We start from the raw sequence: 18664 nt of genomic DNA, 5'->3' as shown, positions 1-18664 counted from the left end.
TGCATAACCGATTTTATATTCGAAATACATATATGTACATATGTATGTATGTATGTTACATATCGTTCTGCCATATCAGCAGAATCGCTAGATCGGTCAGTCAGTCAGAAGACCGGCCTGAAGCCAGCTTTCGGCCACAATCAGCGTGCAGAAGAATTATAAGCCAAAAAATAAATAAAAAAGAACAGAAAAGCGAAAACCAAACCGAAAAAGAAACCCACAACAAAATAAATCTGTATCTGTGTAAAGTTTTGGTAGCTCTGCGGCGCGCCGCCGCTCTGTGGTCGTGCCCGAAATTTGGCAATGAACTTGAAACACGTGTACGCCGGACTGTATAATTTGGCCAAGACAAAGAAAGCCAAACAGGCGGCGGGCCAATAAGACAGAAAGAGAGACAGAGAGAGGAGGAGCCGAAAGAGGAAGCGTTGTTGCGTTGGTTTCTTTTGTAATAATTTAGCATGATTTACGAAATGTCAGTGGGGAGAGTCTCTGTCTCTTGGTTCTTGGTTCCCCCTGTTCCAGCTACCGCGCTGCCCAAGGCATATTATTGTTGTTGTTGTATTTTTAATTATTTTCGGCGTAATAACCTAGATTCCAAAAAACCAGAGATCGTAGTCCGTAACCGAGTCCCCGAGTCCGATTCCCTGAGTCGGTTGCTCAGTCACTTGGTCGTTTGTTTTGCACTGGCTTACACACATATACATACATACACAATATGTATGTATGTATTTATGTACATATATGGAGATATGCTGCTACCTTTTCCCTTGATTATGGTTATTCTTTTTGCTTTGGTTTACCTTTTCTTTTCTTTTTTTTTTTTTACATATTTTCAGCGATTCTCTTTTAGCTGTCCAGCGCCATTTTTCTTCTTGTTCTGTGCTTTTTCTGCCTTTTTATTGGGTGGATTTTCGGTGTAAAGTGGAATGACACTTTGCGGGAAATACTTTTGGAAACTGGTTTTTTCTTTAGTCAAACAATTTGCAACATGCCGAAAGAGCGACCGAGACGGAGACAGACACAGCGAGCGACTCTCGACCGCAGAGCAGACGCAAAGTGCAATGATCGCAACGAGGCTGCAAATCGAGTGGATCATCAGAGTGGCAAGGAGTGGGGTGTGGGGTGTGGGGGCAGCCAGATTTGGTGGGCAGTGGCAGTTGACGTCGCCCCGATGACGTTGTGGGCATAAATGCGTCATTCGAGGCGTGGGATTTTGCTTTCCAAACAGTTCAAAAACACTTCAGACCAGGCCTTTAAATGGGCCTCTAATATGGGCGAAAGAAGGGAAACAAAGTTGAAGCATAACCATCGAAAATCTTTTGGTTCTTATTTATTCTCTTCTTTAAGGTTCCCTTCTCTCAGATCAACCAATCACTTTCTATGCCTCACAATCTGCATAACCGATTTTATATTCGAAATACATATATGTACATATGTATGTATGTATGTTACATATCGTTCTGCCATATCAGCAGAATCGCTAGATCGGTCAGTCAGTCAGAAGACCGGCCTGAAGCCAGCTTTCGGCCACAATCAGCGTGCAGAAGAATTATAAGCCAAAAAATAAATAAAAAAGAACAGAAAAGCGAAAACCAAACCGAAAAAGAAACCCACAACAAAATAAATCTGTATCTGTGTAAAGTTTTGGTAGCTCTGCGGCGCGCCGCCGCTCTGTGGTCGTGCCCGAAATTTGGCAATGAACTTGAAACACGTGTACGCCGGACTGTATAATTTGGCCAAGACAAAGAAAGCCAAACAGGCGGCGGGCCAATAAGACAGAAAGAGAGACAGAGAGAGGAGGAGCCGAAAGAGGAAGCGTTGTTGCGTTGGTTTCTTTTGTAATAATTTAGCATGATTTACGAAATGTCAGTGGGGAGAGTCTCTGTCTCTTGGTTCTTGGTTCCCCCTGTTCCAGCTACCGCGCTGCCCAAGGCATATTATTGTTGTTGTTGTATTTTTAATTATTTTCGGCGTAATAACCTAGATTCCAAAAAACCAGAGATCGTAGTCCGTAACCGAGTCCCCGAGTCCGATTCCCTGAGTCGGTTGCTCAGTCACTTGGTCGTTTGTTTTGCACTGGCTTACACACATATACATACATACACAATATGTATGTATGTATTTATGTACATATATGGAGATATGCTGCTACCTTTTCCCTTGATTATGGTTATTCTTTTTGCTTTGGTTTACCTTTTCTTTTCTTTTTTTTTTTTACATATTTTCAGCGATTCTCTTTTAGCTGTCCAGCGCCATTTTTCTTCTTGTTCTGTGCTTTTTCTGCCTTTTTATTGGGTGGATTTTCGGTGTAAAGTGGAATGACACTTTGCGGGAAATACTTTTGGGGTTCCATCTGGGGGTTTTGGGTGGCTTTTTTTATTATACTAATTCTTAGCAGAGTATTCCAATGAATCCCACGACTTTTCCTATATATTTTCTCCCTTCTAATCATTATTTTAAATACATTTTTGTTTGGTTATCTAACAGATTCCCCTTGGATTACTGACCAACTTTCGGAAAAACTCTCTTCCAAGTGTTTTATTCGCTTCCTCTGTTGTGTTGTGTTCCAATCCTAGAACAGGTACCCAGCCCATCCCCAAGAAAAAAGGGAGTGTAGCCGACTGACAGTTCATTCATCAACTGAGCAGAACCTTTTTTTAAGGTCCGTCCTCTACCTGCCTTTAGATTCTAAAACCATAACCTAACGCACATGGAGACCAGACCAGGTTCCAGGTTCCAGTTTGGTGCCAGAGTCCAATTAGAATAGAACGGTATACCACACCACAGGCACCTGTAGAGAGAAAATTAATGATTCCCGCCAGGCGAGGCCAGCGTATTCCTTGGGGCATGAAACGCTGAGATCTCAACGGCATACCAAATGAGTTCCTCAATTTAGAAAAAAGTCGGGTTTGGGTTTAGGTTTCTGAGCGCGAGGTAAGGTAAGAGGCCGAGAACAAATTATCGGCAAAATTAGTCGACAAATATCACACCCAATGTAAGGCTATAAAAATCGCATAATCTCAACAGTTTCAGTTTCTAACTCATTTGAAGGGCCGCCGCGCAGCTTTGGCTCGAATCACTTCCGTGTACCTTTCGTGCCCCATGGGTTGTGTGGGGTGGGAGGTGTGGGCCAAATGCGCAAAAAGCCCTTGCCAGAGTTCAGCGAGCTCCACAAACCAGTCGGCGGAACCCCAGCCAGCCAGCTAGCCAGCCAATAGCTTATCTTATCATTGAAACGCACGTGAACCGAATGGGCAAACAAGCTGTGGATGTGTACCGATGGGGCAACGTCGGGGGCGGGCGGGCATGTGCGACCTAGGTGGGTGCCCTATTAGAAGGTTAACTCAACTCACGAATGGAACTACGATCTAATAGAACTTGTAGGGAAAAAACAACGAGTGCTGATTGAGGAAGTTCTTTCAGAGAACTTTTGATAGTTTTTTTTTATGCTTGGAATAATACAGAGTGGATATTCATCCCATTCCATTCCATCCCATGCCCATGCCCAGCTCTCTCCTACAGTTTTTTGCGGCAAGGTTGCTAATGGGCAATAATCGATAAGCGGGGGATCGTTATCGTGGCCAGAAGGTTGCAGTACAAAACGATTGAACTACATTGAACTGGCCCCGTCTGGAGCGCGCTCACAGCGGGGGCAAGCGTGTATCCATGAGATACATTTAGCTTATTTTTAGCCAGATACATATTTTGGTGAGTGAGTGGAATGGTTAGTCACTGTGTGTGTGTGTGTGTGTGAGTGCTAGAAAAACAATCAGAATTGTTTTGTGCGTTGTTCTATTCTACATTGTACTTTCATATATTAATACATACAAATGTGGGTACATACATATGTACAATGCTATGTGGAAGTGTATGTTTGCCAGACAGACAAAGTTCTGCCCAAGTCATGGGCGAGGGGCATGTACATATGTACATATGTACAGTGTGTGCCTGAACAGCCAACAAATTAAACCCAATTCTCTATTTAAAAATGTGCGTAAATATGTACATATGTATGTGTGTGTTTGTGTGTGCCGCCTGGTCTCATTTTCGGTGGTACATACACCACCAAATTATTTCGAAGTTCAAGGTCAGTAAACTTGCTACGCACACGCACACAAATATATGAGCACGCACAATGGGAAACGAAACGAAACAAAACGAAACGAAACGATGGCAGAGGAACCAAACACACGCGCACGCACACGAAGTCATGCTTCTTGCTCTCACACGATCATCGTGCTGCTGTACTGTTCTCTCTCACTCTCTCTCTCTCTTGCATACAACTAGAACGAATTCACAAGAGAGCAGCCAAAGAGAGAGAGCGGCCAGCAGCAGCCATCTCATCGCCATTAACCCTTTGATTGCTGTGCGGGTGTGAAAGCAATACTAGTATTAAACTGATAGTTTCTTTTTTTTGATGGTTAGAGGCAGAACTCTTGATGATCTTATAGCCGCTTAGAGAACCAGTTTATGTCTTCTCTAATTAATAAAAAAAAAAGCACGCACAAACTGTTGAAAACTTGTTCAAACAAAACTCTGTCGATGATCGAATACACGGGGTACAGGGAGGCCAAACACCAAACCATATTTTGCCCACACAGCCAAGGGGTCAGAGCACGCCGCGAAGGTTAAAGTTAGCTTAAAGTTATGTATGGCATATGGCAATATTTCCTATCATAATCCACAGCCAAATCTTTATGGCGGAGTTCTTACACCAATTCCAATTCAAATTTTGGTGTTTGCTTCAAAAAACGGAAAGTTGTTGAACGACTTTTTCTTTTATTTTGGTTTTTGTTATCTCACCCAACACTGGTCATCTCCTTCTCACGCGGCCAAGAACAGAAGTCACACCTTAAAACTCTACTGGAACTAGTATACGACTAGCAGATGCCTTTTAAATTGATTAATGTCCATGCAGCAATTCAGATAAAGGCAGTAATTAACGTTTCGACTGCTTCCCTACACCTTTGACATAGATTCACCTAAGCCCAGCATACCCCCCAGTACGCCCAGGGCTACAGGGTATCATCAACAAATATCCCATGCGTTCTGTTCTTCTTTGCTGATGTTGAAATCAAAAGTTGAGGTCGCTGTAAGTGCTGCGGTTCCTCTCCCTCCTGCCACTGCTGCTTCAGCTTCTTTCTCTGCTTTCTCTTTGTGTTCTACTCTCTCTTGCTCTTTCTTGCTCTCTTTGCTACTTTCTTCTTGGTTATGTAACCTGCCGCTGTCGCTGACGCTGACGCTGCCGCTGCGTTGGCCCTGGCCATGGCCTGCTTTCTTTATTTGGGCCCTCGTCTGCGTTTTGGTCAAGTGAAATGGGTTAATGGGCATCGCATCCCCATTTCAGGGGAATTGTTTGTTTGTTTTTTTTTTTTGATAGAGTCACGATGGGTTCGGGAAGGGGAATCGATTTGGAAGTACTAGCATATTCGGTAGGAATTTCGGGTTTGGTTTTGATTTTTGTTTTTGTCTGGAAGACAATATCATTGTTCCAGGGAAACTTTTGGTTTCCAAATAGATTGTAGATCACAAATGTGGAATATTCAGATGATCATCATTCGATGGCCTTTCCTCCCACGCTCTGCTGGAGATTGATCTAACAAAAATAGATGCTGTCATACATATGTATCTCCCGCTTAGACTCTGCTCAGTTTGTCGGTTCTAATGGCAGTTGTGTTTAGGTTCTGGTAAATGATTTGTGCGTGAGCTTTTGTTTTTTTTTTCTTGTTTTTTCTTTTAATGATTAATGTGATTAAAGAGGAGCCTAAATTGTTGAACTGTTGGCCGGGAGAGGAGTGGGATGATGTCATCTGGCCGGGGACTTTGAAGTTTTAACACAAGTGAAGTTCCAAATGGCACAAAAAGCCTATTAAAAATTATGAGAATATTCCGCATAGTCATAGACAATCGTAATTCGCGTAATTACGCGAGTTCAAGTAACTTTTTTTTTTTTTTAATTTTTCGTGTCTCTGTGTGCGCTTTTGGCCAAGTCATGGCTCAGTTGCCAGGCAAAGTCTCCCCTCCCCATATCACCCCGCCACTGTCTGGTGTACGGCATACGCAAGTGTCAATTACAATTAGCTCAGGGGCGAAGAACAAAAAAAAAAATCATATGATTAAAATGCGTAAAACGAACTTGAACTTCGGCACAAAATAAGGAGGAAGTCTACACACACACTTGAAATGTATGTGTGTATCTACTACCTAGGCCTAGCCCAACCCAACCCGAATCGAAAGCAAACCCAAAATCAGCCCAGAAAATACCCTCGAACCAAACACCAACTCGATTTCAAAGTCAAGGGCTAGAACGTGTTGGAAATGCTCAAATATCCCCCTCCCACATGCCGAATAGATCGAAGGCGGAAGGCGTGAAGGTGGGCAGGCAGACAGAGTGCCCTAGAAAATGGTGGGGAGTTACGTGGCACGCGGCACCATGTCCGACGCCATTTTGGAGGAGCTCATGGAGCGCCCCAACAACGAAAGAGAAATGAAAGACGGACGGACGGATACAAACCGCCAACAAAAAAAAAAAAGAATGGAGGGTATGGAAACAACTTTGGATCAACTTCGAATTTTATGCGGGCAACATTAAAAAAAAACATACAAAAAAATACAAAGAAAAAGTGGAAGAGGATGAGAGCAACAGGGAAGAGGCAGAACAAGAAGAATACGCACCAAAAAAAGAAAAAAAAAACCAAGCAAGAACCAGCACAGCCAAAAACCAAACGTTTATTTTGCCGAAATACAAAAAAAAAACACACACAAAATAATGAAAATGTCAATGTCCGAACAACCTTGAAAGAAGCCAAAGGAGAAAAGCTGCCAAAGCGTAGGAACCGGAGAGGGTGAAAGAGTGCTAGGGAGGTAGGTAGGAAGGGAGAGAGAGAGAGAGTAAAGGTAGAGGGATGCGATCCCGCATTGAGAATCACTTAAGTGTAAGGGCCCACAACCAAACAGAATTTGCAATGCGCATAACGTTCTCTCTCTTCCCCCCCTAACCCACTAAAAAATTAAATAAATCCAACTAAAAGGGTTCGATCGCATAGCAATTTGAATTTGAGATCAGCATCGGATCTATCCGAACCGAATGCGCAGTTGAATAGGAAAGTGAAGAATTTACAAAATGGGAATCCATCCCCTTTAGGGATCAATCTGGGAACGACTAGAGAAGCATCAGTGGATGCTTAAGATTCTAAACTTTAGATCTATGTACATTTAAATATATACGGATACGGAAGAGACTTCAATGTGGAGACCAGTCTAGTCATCAGTATTCTTCAATGAAGCCATCAAAAAATAATTATTTATTCGCAGCCTTTTTTCAGAATTGCATTGGGTACATGAACTACATGAAGAAGATTGAGAGAGCACTAAAGCCCCGTACGCACTTAAATCCTCGCATTCCCCCTCTCCATCACACTCCCACAAACAGGTGCCCATTGCATTGGAAAAGGGTGAAAAAAAAAAGGAAAAAACAATTCCAACAAATTCGCAATTTGGATGAGCAGCAAGAACAAGAACTTCCAAGTCCAGCACCGTGCTTCGTGCCGTGAAATGCCGGAAAATAGTGAAAATACAACGTAAAAATTGTCACTCAGAAAAAAATTGAGGTGCAGAAGTGAATAAACATTAAAAATGGCCCAAATGTCCCAATATGGGGGTATGTGCTAGAAAAAGTTACACTTTAAATTTCGCGCCTACATAGATGGATAAATAATTATCGAATTAACATAGAATTATCGAACTACATTCGATCAAAGGCTGCCTGGTATGCCAGCGTTTAATAACAGGCGCCCCCAAGCGGCGAGCAGAAGAACAATCCGAGCAAAAAGCTTGCTCCCATAGCTGATAGAGGGCGCTAACATCAACCAACCGTTCGTTAAATTCAAACTGGAAATGTAATAATTGTTTTTATTGAATTATTTAATACGCGTATGCTTGCAGCTAAATATTATTCATATTCTTAATCAAACCACATGCTGCACGCATGCTGGCCTGGACTGGCCACAAAAGCTCTCCCATAACAATTTACAGTTGCTCTTTGACGTCATTGCAGTTTTTCGAAGGAAAACCGAAATTGAGTTCATGAACGTTTGTCGACTTCAATTTGTGTGCTAGGCTAGGCTAGGCAGTAGCAGCAGCAGAAGCAGCAGCACAAAAATGTGCATAAAATTCAAGCCAATGCAAGAAAGAGACAAGGATAGACGATAGAAATGGGGTGTGTGAAAGAGACGGCAAACAGTCGGTCGCCACATGCAACGAGGTCACGTGCAGTTGGCGCTCTATACACACACACACACACACACACACTGAGAGATAACACTCGGCTCTCGGCACTGCAAGGTTGCCTGTGCCCGAGCGCGCCTCCCCCGCCTGACAAAGCTCCCTGTCGCTCCCCACAAGCTCATTTGTGAGACATTGTCGCTGGCTGGCTGGCAGGGCGAATGGCCTGAATTGACCCGCTTCGGAATAACCTCTAAAAAATTATACATACACGAGTATGCACGTAGCTGAGTGTACATATGTATGACTGTATGCCTGCCTCTACTTTTCAGAGATTCTATGCAAAACGCCGCTCTGAAAGTCACTGAGAGACGGTGGGTGGGTGGCAGTGGGTGTGTGCACGGGGTTTCTTTTTTGTATTGAAGCAAGAAGTTCTTTGAATATTGGGAACTAACGGAATTGCATTTAGCTGATTGTCTGAGGTGATCCCAATCATTACCCCCAGGTAATGGCAATGGTTTTAGGAGGGGAAACTGAGTCCTTCCTTGAACTTTATCATCATGGTCTTTATTTTGGGTTGAAGTGCGGCTTGCTCACGGAGTTCTAGGTTTGTCTTTTTCTATGGCTATTATATTTTTTCGATTTATTCTCTTGGGGGTCTGAGTTCTCTCTTCTGGGCCCCATTCGATACCAAAACCTTAGCTACTATTTGATATAGAAAACGAAACTTAAGAACTTGGCACTATGATGTCATAGGCATTGTCCTTTCAGTCCAAAGACTTCCAGAAAAAAGCTTTTCTAATAAAAACAAAAATATTTAACAAAAAACGATCTTGAAGCTTCATTTTGGGGTTAACTCTGGTGATATTCCTAATTGATACACCAATGTCCCCAATGTCTTGGTTTGCCAAAGAGAGAAGAGATCGAGGGAAGGGTACAGGTAGCTGCAGCTTTTACTCTCTCTCTCTCTCTCTGGTAAACAAAAACTGTCATTTCCGTTCGCCATAGTCGTCAATCCGAAAGCTCTGCGACGCCAAGAAAGCTTTTGCCCCATGCTGCATGCTACGATGTGTGTGCGCGTCTGTCTGTCTGTCTCTCTATCGGTCTGTGTCTGGCACCACACAAATTGAGTGCAAGTTCAGCCACACAGACGAAGCTATGACAAAATATTTAGCTGCAGCTGCAGCTGCTGGTGCATGTGCATTTGTGGGTATGTGTGCTGTGTTTGTGTGTGGCTTGTATCTATGTGTAAATTTAGATCGAGGCTATTGCTTTACAATGCTGCCCGTGCATTCAACTCTCGCCCGAGTTCAGTTTCGCTTAACAAATGCATATGGAAGAGCACCTTAGTGGACGATTGCGACTATTAGATACTACTTGTGATTCAGCTATAGAAATAGTTACAGATATATTTTAGTTATAGTTTTGTTCACTTGGAAGATGAGCAAATGTTTGGAGCAGCTTTTGGTGTAGTAAATATTTCTATTGGAATTATTTTCAGTAATTAAATTGAAGAAGTAACCCTCCTGCTTTGTACCCCTTAAAGGGTATGCCAAAAGCAAACGAATAATGAAAAAAAAATTGCATTAAACCAAAATTATGCTATTTATTGCACAGAAAATGTAGCGCTCTCCGCTCTTCGCTCTCTCGCTGACTGCACAATTCAAATGCAAAATGCAAATCGTGTGGGACCCACTCAGCTCTCGTCAAGTCTCACTATAGCCAGATATCTATATACATATGAAGAGATATGTATGTATGTATCACTGTATAGGCTGTACACACACACACACTCAGATTTATTTTTATGAGTTATTTGACTTAGTTTTGTAGCTGTGGCAAGGCTGAAAATGCGGCTCTGAGGCAGGTGAAAAACCTTTAATGACATTCAACAATCAATTGAGAGTCGTTGGGGGTGGGGGGGTGTGCTTGAGAGCTAATTGACTTTGACTTACATGGAGGGATCGGAGGGATTACAGACGTGATTGATCATCGATTGCAATTGACTTACCTGAAACGAAAATAAAAAAGAAAATGTTTTTGATCAGCTATTGGAATACATACATACACATACGTACATATGTATGTACAGATTCTAACATTTAAAGTCTTTCATCTGCAATAATTTGATTTGATTGTTAAATCCATAGGCAACCATTTTAGCCTTCGTTTTTCCCCAGCAGGCCAAGAACCACTCACAATCTGGTCTGGCATACACAGAAAGAGAAAAAAACATTTCAGCAAATTGTGATTCAGGGGCATGCCACACAATACAGAAGCCCTCCCCACGCCCGTCCAACTGTGCGCTGACAGGAGCGCCTCAAGGTGAAACGGCGTCCGATGCTGCGGCAGGCGAATGGGCACCGAACCCCTCCATTGGGCGCCAGTGTCGGGCCAAATTGAAGGTCGTACATTGGCCCAAAAAAAACCGAAGAGAACGAAAAGCAAATGATGATGCATTTGCCATAGAAAACTGCACTTCTCTCTGCCTCTCTGCCTCTCTCTCTCTCTGTGGCTGCAACACTGCGAATGAGTAATATGGCAGTGCTCTCTCGCTATCTCTTTATCCTGTCAGCTGCAAATGTGGCAAATGCCTGCGCTGCAGTTGAGAGTGCGGTGGAAGGGAATATCTGTAGTTATGGCAGTGGATGGTTGATTCATAGGAACCCCTTGACTAAGCTCCCAATCTCCTGCTCCCTTCCCTCCAGTGTACGCAAATGTTGGCAAAGCTGCCAAGCAAAAAAAAAAAAACAAACAAGCAAAACAGCACAAAACTTTTATTAGGTCATATGTGGCGGCTGGCTGGGCATCATATCGCCCGCGTACATCGACGACTATCGCGATAATAGAAATAAACACACACACACACACAAACAGAGCTACAGATACGAATGGGGGGGCAGGCGGCAGGCAGGCAGGCAGCAGCAATGAAAAAACAAACCCGAGCTGGCTGTGAGGAGCGGCAGGCAGGTCAATGAACGCCACAGCGATTCCAAGGCCAAAGCCACAATATGCCTAGAACCCACACGAGGGAGGGAGGGAGGTAGGAGGTGCCAGAGAGAGAGAGTGCTTAGCGATAAGCGTGGCAGAGAGAGAGATATGAGAGTAGGAGAGAGAGAACCGAACCTGGCCTGGGGGTGGGAAAGCTCAGCTCTGGGCCTGCCTTCCTTTACCTAATTGTGCACAGGACAGGACAGGGCAGGTCAGAGGTTAAAGCAGAATGAATATACGAGTAGATCTCTCCCACTCTCCCACTCTCTCTCTCTCTCTGTCTCTGTCTCTCAACTTTTCGACAGTTTGAAGTAGTTCAAATGATAGTAGGGAAGTGGAAGAGGGGCGGCGTATCAACTACGCAGCTTATTGGGGTCTTTCATACTGCCGTCACTGTCGGTCGGCTTTGCCTTATCTAATCGGAGCACTCAAAAAACTTAGAACTGAATAAAATCCAAATAAAAAAATAAAATGATAACTAAAAAACTATAAAATACATTTCCTTATAAATTATACATACAAATGATTGGTATTATTATTTACATTAAGTATTTCTTGTATTTTTAGGACGATGTCTGTGACGTTTTTATTACAGGCAGAAATTCAGTAGAAATTCAGCACAAATGTAAGTACATATAAAATATTTTGCAATGCAGGAAAAACCCCGCTAGCGCTGTGCCAAAAAACACATCGGAAATCTTATTGCAGAAAAATAATAAAATGGAGCAAGCTTTACCACAATCAGCTATTAAAAATGTTAGCTAGTTATCCCCGAATATGATATGTACTCATGTACACTAGATAAATGTAGCATAAGCATTAAAATCATAAACAATTTAGATCATTCACTGAATTCTATGAATTTTCAAGCGCTTTGCATATGAAAACGATTCATCATGATATCGATTTAGATAGTTAAAGCTTAAGTTCGACTGATTGAGTGTATTTTATGCTCTGTTTTTGTATATACCCGCATCTGGACTTTAATTTAAATTATTTTTTCTATGTTTTATAGTTAATAAAACAATTTGTTCATGCCATCAGGCTGGGGGAAGAATAAGTTATGTTAGCATTTGATGTGTCTGTGTGTGTGCATTGTAGATGGCACCCATTTATCCACATAACAAAAAAAGCCATAGCCAAAAGTGCAAAAAATAAACTACAGACAATATCGTCGTCAGGCCATAAATCTCCGAGAGACAACAAAATAAATGCCACAAAATGTCAACAAATGCCCTAAATACATGGCACGATGGCACGTGTATGTGATTATGTGTGTGTGTGTGTGTGTGTGTGTGTGTCCATGGGCAGAACAGAATCAGTCGATGGATGCAACAGTTACAACATCCCAAGCCAAGTCATTCCCAAGCAGCAGTTAACTGTTAATTCCTAGATCTATTAATTCCATCAATTGAAAGCGAAATTCTTCTGCACTCTCCCTCTCTCGCTCTCTCTCTCTCTCTCTCTGTCTTCCTCTCAAATGTTCGCCTATAAGTCGCTAGCTTGGGTCCCGTACATTTGCCAAGTTCAACGACCGCAGCGTCCCTGGCCTAGATTTTACAGCAGAAACATTTGCTGATATCGTCGTCGCCGTCGTTGTAGTCGTTCGGCGGTTGTCGTTCGTGCTTTTACTTTCGTTTGGTCGTTGCGTTCGTTTCGTTTCGTTTCGCTCAGCTTTGCTCTCTTTATTGGCGGCGCTCCGCTCTCTTCTCTCGCTTGAGCTACTGTACTGGCTAAACGAAGCAGCAGCACTTGGTTCGGTGTTGATTAACTAGAGAAACCCAAGCAAAGCAACTGCTGCCTGGTTTAGCCAGTGCTTGGGATTCTTTCGAAGCTCTGACTCTCCTCTGCCTCTGCTCTGCTCTTTCGCTCTCAAACACGCATTTGGTTTTGTCATTTATAAATTTTGTAATTTGATTATGCTGCAAAAATTAATCATAATTTCTATTCAAAGACTTTTTTTTATTTGCATGGATTTTGCGATGAATTATTAAGGATAACCATACCCAGCAAATACCCATAAAATAGTCACAAGTGAATACAAAAATTTCTGTCGCCATGACGTAGGCTCTTTCTCTATCTGTCTCTCTTTTTCTCTCTCCCTCTCTCTCTGTATAGCTTGTTGCGTGTGCTCATTGTTTTTGCACAAAAGGAACAATTTGGGTTAATGGGTTCAACGACCGCCGAGGAAGCGCCAAAAATATATAATACATGGAGGAGCCGCCGCCACTGCCACCCCCATTAGAAAGATAGAAAGTGAAATTCGGTGTTGTTTTCGCCAAAGATAAAAACACGACGTGGGCGAGTAGGCGTGTAGGTGGGCCCGAAAACAGGGGCAAGTGCTAATGGCATAGATGGAGGGTTAACTACAGGTGTAGATACCAGCAATGGGAATCCAAATTGGAAAGGGATATTATCCTACCCACAGAGGTTTAACCATTAATTTGATATCCTTTTACTTGAGAGAAAGAGACCTTAAATGAGATTAATTAATGCTGATTGAATTATTCAATAATAATTAATTATGAATATGCCCTGGGGGAATTTAATAGGCTCTAGCCTCTTTTGTGGTTATGATCAATTAGTGGCTCAAGTTTAAGTTTCTAAATTCACAGTACATCGAACAGTAACCCAATTTGCAATGTAAACAATCGACTGAACCCATGAACCCACTCAAATCGATGAGGGGGGGACACACACACTGAATTTCCATACCCATTCAATTTGCAATACCATTTGCGCGATCTTCAAATACTAGATATTTGTATGGTCCGTGTCTGTGAATCACACTCACCAGCTAGAACACGTCCAATCAGACGTTCCGTATCATCGATATGCTTGGCCTGGAACAGATCCTCTCGACTGCCCACCGTCATGGTGCCTCCTGATTACTACCGTTTGGAGTGTTGGGTAGGATAATTGAATCGACTTGGATTCGGGATTTGCTAATTACGTTTTAGATTGTATTTGGAATTTGATTGATTGCTTGATTGATCTATAAATTTGTTTCACACGATTTCTCTAATTTGTACGAGTAAAGGCAATGTTCTATGTATCTCTCTCTCTCTCTCTCTGTCTCTCTCTCCTTAGTATGGCACCTTTTGTGAGAATTGTTTAGCTAACTAGTATTATATAGTCTATAGTCTTTAGTTTAGATACCCGTAAGATTCCAGTAATTTCAATAGATTTTTGCATTCAACTTTGGGCTAACTTTTTGTTTTTGTTTTGTTTGTTCTTTCGATTGTGCACAGGAAATATCACAAGATGTTGGAGAATTTTTTGCGTGTTTTATTTTTGGACAGGTCTTTATGCATTTTCATCTGATGTATGCCACAATTTGATGAAACATTATGCACCGCTTATTCACAGATTTCAAGACTTTTCTCTCTCTCTATATCTCTCGCTCGCTCGCTCCGCTCTCTTTATGACACTTGGTTATGGGGGAGTTCTCAAACAAAAAATACTTTTGATTTAATTTCGAAATTTTGCACCAAAATTTTGTTGTCGTTTTTGAGCGCCAAAGCAAAAGTCTCTTGGAAAGGCACGAACACGCGCAGCGAGTGGAGAACGCAGAATAATAAGCAAAACAACAGGCGCCAAAGCGCCAAGCGGCCAAAGCCGAATGCAGAGGCGAGGCAGAGGCAGAACAAACCGCTACAACAACACAAAACAACAACCACACACCAGCAGCAGCAGCAGCAACAACTATTCTATCAGCTGCTCTGCTCTGCTGCTCTGCTTACTTTCGCCCCCCTCGTCAGTGTTTTTTGTTGCTGCTGCAGCGCGCCGGTTTGGGTACCATGTGGCGGCGCTTGCTAAACGGCCGAACTGCTTGGCAAAAGCTTGCAAGCAGTTGAGCAGAGCTTTCATCTGATATTGTAGGCAAGAGAGGGATAGCACGATTATGGCGCGTTGATTTGAAACAAGTTTTTGATTGTTTTTTTTTGGCTTGAAAGTTAAAACAATTCCGAAGAAGTTTTAATGGTAAATGGAACTAAAGAGAACAGCAATTAAGGCCAAAATCAGAATTCTATGAATATTAATATTTAATTAATATATTTAACTTGAAAAATTTACTTCTAAAATATATTACCACTTTCTATTTACACTCTAGTATTTTTAGTATTTATCCCTAAAATATTGATTAATGCACATGTAATATACATACATACATATGTACTAAGTACTGAGCCAATCAATTCTTAATGAAATGCTGCCGAGAGTCTCCTCAAACCATTTCGAAATTTCCATAGAAAATACATCAGTATATGTGAAACTTTTATTAGATTCGTCTCAGGCAATTCAGCCTTAACTCCATCCCAAATGGCTATCGTCTCGGCTATGGGCCCCAGACGAAATGTTTTGTGTTTGGCTTAGGTTGGAGGACAAACATTTAGCCAAATGGGAAACTATCAGGTTCTAAAATAAACCCAAAGCAAAGCTCTCTTTTGGCCGCAGCGAAGAACCTCCTCATTCAGCGTCTGATTGCCTGCTGGCCTCGAAGGGGTGGAGTGGTGGGACATGACACGGTCCGGTTGGCAACAGAGCGGCACGGCACACAGAAGCAGCAGCGCAGCTTTGCCGTTGTCCTGCCGCTGAGAGAGCGAGAGTTAAATGAACTGTAAAAATGCCAATGACAGAGGAATATTATTCAAGGCCGCGCGCCGCATGCTGACGAATCGAGTGCCGTGAAGGCAGAAGCAAAAGGAAACCGGAGAGGAGAGGAGAGCAGCAAAGCAACATCTCTGGGATATCTCTTACAGCAAACACCTAGAAAATCCATGCGAATCGTATTAATGGCAACCTGCAATTGCAGCCATTATGGCAGCAATGTGTCGCAAGAATATCTCTAGGAAATCCTGTGGCAACAGCAACACCCCAACAGCAGCAGCAGCAGCAGCAAAAGCCACGAAGGCAGCACACAAAAGTCAATGTTTCGGTTAGATAAGTCTACGTCTGTGGCTGCTGCATCGAGTATACACTCAGGGGGGATCCTTGAGCTACATAGGGATTGTCCTGGCTCCCCGCTCCCTGCTCTTGCCCCGTCCCTACGCTGTCAAGCGACATTGAGCTCTGGCGCTGTGTGGCAAAAATGTCAGCGAACGCATTTGAACTTTTCATTGCTGCAAATCCCCCACACCTCCCCACGGTGTGGAGAAGGGGAACAAGGGTGCCGCGTGGGTTATCTCCGCCCACTCGGGGTGCTGCTGCTGCCTCTGGGTCTGCCCTCAATTTGACTGCCAAGCTTGCGGCGCGCATGTTGCACAATCGCCAGCCAGCATCGCGCGCGGCAGGCAAGAGTTTCTGTGTCGTTGCACGGGTTCAGGGTCAGTCGTCCAAGCTGCACTCCGGTTCTGGGTGTGGGTTGGGCCCCCCCCCTCTGTTGGCGGCTCTGGCGGCGGTGGTGCTCCATTAAACGTGTTAGGCGCCAAACGGTGTGAAAATGAAAAGCACTTAACCCACAAGCAATTCTCTGTTGATTCGATTAGGCGCCCCCCAACACCGTTGAGAGCTCTTTGCGAGAGCTGCGAGAGTGCTGCTGGATCACTTAATGGAGAAATACACAGAGAATACGCAGGAAGGTTGCACTCGCAGTCACAGGATGACATGGCGACTATGACTAAGTAGTCCTCTATAAAGGAAAGAATTTTGGGCGATTCTAGGCAGAGAATTTTAAATGAAATAATTCTGGAAAATATTCGAGCAGAAATTGCAAAGGAAATTTGGTTTTTGAGAAACATTTTGAGAGAATATTTAGTAGATGGATAAGCATAATTTGGATAAAAGCAGGAAGCTGTTTCTATAAGAGATTTACAACACATTTCTGAATTATTAATTTCTATGAATCCAAATGGTGGATCCCCCCCACCAACCCGCACTTAAAACGTTTTATTCGCTGACACAAATCCGGAGAGCAGAGCGCACACATCATAACCTTCAATGTCTATTCAACTCTGGGCGGAAAATCGACCAAGGACATGAACTGTGCTCGCCTCCAAAGCAACTTAAAAGCAACCTACCCACCCATACCCCTAGCCGCCCTTCACCCACTGCAGCAGGGAAATTTGAAGGAACAAATGAGAGCCAACAAGCAAAATTTATTTTTGATATTTTCTTAATTAATGCCCAAAAATATAATAATGAAAGCGAATGCCGAAATGGCATATTGTGTGTGTTTGTGTGTGTGTGTGCTGGGGCCCTGTATGTGTGCCATGTCATTGTCCTGGATAGAGTGCAACGACTTTGGCCCTTCAAACAGGAGTGAAAAGCTTTCTCTCGTAGAACGAACCTCAAGCGGCGCTTTTGAGAATTGTAAGCTTTCAAAAGCTATAAACAGAGATATGTGAGAAGAGAAGAGAAAAACAGGAGAGCGTTCTCTGCTAAATTTAATTGAAGATTCAGTAATATTTAATTCGAAGCTCAAATGATATTTGAAGCATATTTAAAATGGTACAAGCCAACGCGTTTTCTTTATTTTCAAAAGAATGGAACTTGAGGCACTCACAGCAATTCCCTTGAGATGTTTTGTGCATTTTCAATTGGAAATTCTATCACATTATAAATATGGCAGCATGAAAGTGCCAGGCAGGCCAAAGCGAATATTCATTGCAAAAGTTGTGTTAGGAAGCGGCATAAATAAAATAAAATATAATATAATATAATACGCGCATAATAAAATCCGTAAATATCATCTGTATTCCCCAATCAGCAGACAACAAAGCGAGAAACCAAACCGCAGTCAGAGAGAGAGAGAGAGAGAGTGAGTGCTACGCCACTCGCTCTCGCACTCTCAGTCGGGCGTGTGTTGGGTTGGGCTGCTGCCTGTCACCTTCTGTAGGGAGAGAGTGGGGCGTACGGGTGGGAGAGAGTGCGTGCTCACACACACACACACACACACACACACACACACACACACACAAAATACACAGCGAGACCCATAGACCCAGAGACCCCGCCACACAAACGCACACTGGGACAGCACTTGGCCCAGATTATTTTGAAGGTCGCGCATTATCGACGGTCGTTCACCTATTTTCTCGCTCAGCTATTGCGACGCCGACTGCGGTTGGTTCTTCGTTCGGTCGCTCGGGAATGCTTCGCTTCGCTTCTGTTTAGCTTTCGTTACTTTTCTTTGCAACCCGTACATGCAACAGTTGCGGCCAACAGAATAGCAGTCGCAAAGGAAAAAGAAACACATTTAAATGGCAGCTAGAATTTCTTCTCGTGATATTTTTGTATACAAATTGGGCACCACCGGGGGGCCTCAAAGCACTAAGCCTTATGTGATAAATGATTGAAACCAAAATGGTGCCACAATCAGTAATAAAGAAACATAATTTGAGAACTATTCACTTGTCCACAGCTGTCTGTTTGAATGTAGCAAACGAACGTACATACATATGGTTGTGGTTATATTTTGGTATGTATTTTGGTTTATTGTGTGTATGTA

General features: G+C 42.9%; 1 protein-coding gene across 2 annotated transcripts in view; it reads right to left on the bottom strand.

Annotated features, from left to right (window-relative positions):
• Window positions 1–18664, bottom strand: part of LOC111064900 (ecdysone-induced protein 75B, isoforms C/D) — a 104958-nt gene that overhangs the window by 67873 nt on the left and 18421 nt on the right. The window contains exon 1 of one of the 2 annotated variants that reach the window (XM_022352744.2): window positions 14009–14105. The exons of the other annotated variant lie outside the window; for it this stretch is intronic. Within the exon in view, the coding sequence (XP_022208436.2) occupies window positions 14009–14090 (82 nt within the window). The 5' untranslated portion in view covers window positions 14091–14105. Of the gene's footprint in view, window positions 1–14008; window positions 14106–18664 lie in introns of those variants that run through there. 2 annotated transcript variants of the gene reach the window in all.

Source organism: Drosophila obscura, unplaced genomic scaffold, assembly GCF_018151105.1.
Source record: "Drosophila obscura isolate BZ-5 IFL unplaced genomic scaffold, ASM1815110v1 contig_208, whole genome shotgun sequence".
In the NCBI taxonomy this organism is placed as follows: Eukaryota; Metazoa; Arthropoda; class Insecta; order Diptera; family Drosophilidae; genus Drosophila; species Drosophila obscura.
This window is presented reverse-complemented; position numbering and strand designations above follow the sequence as displayed.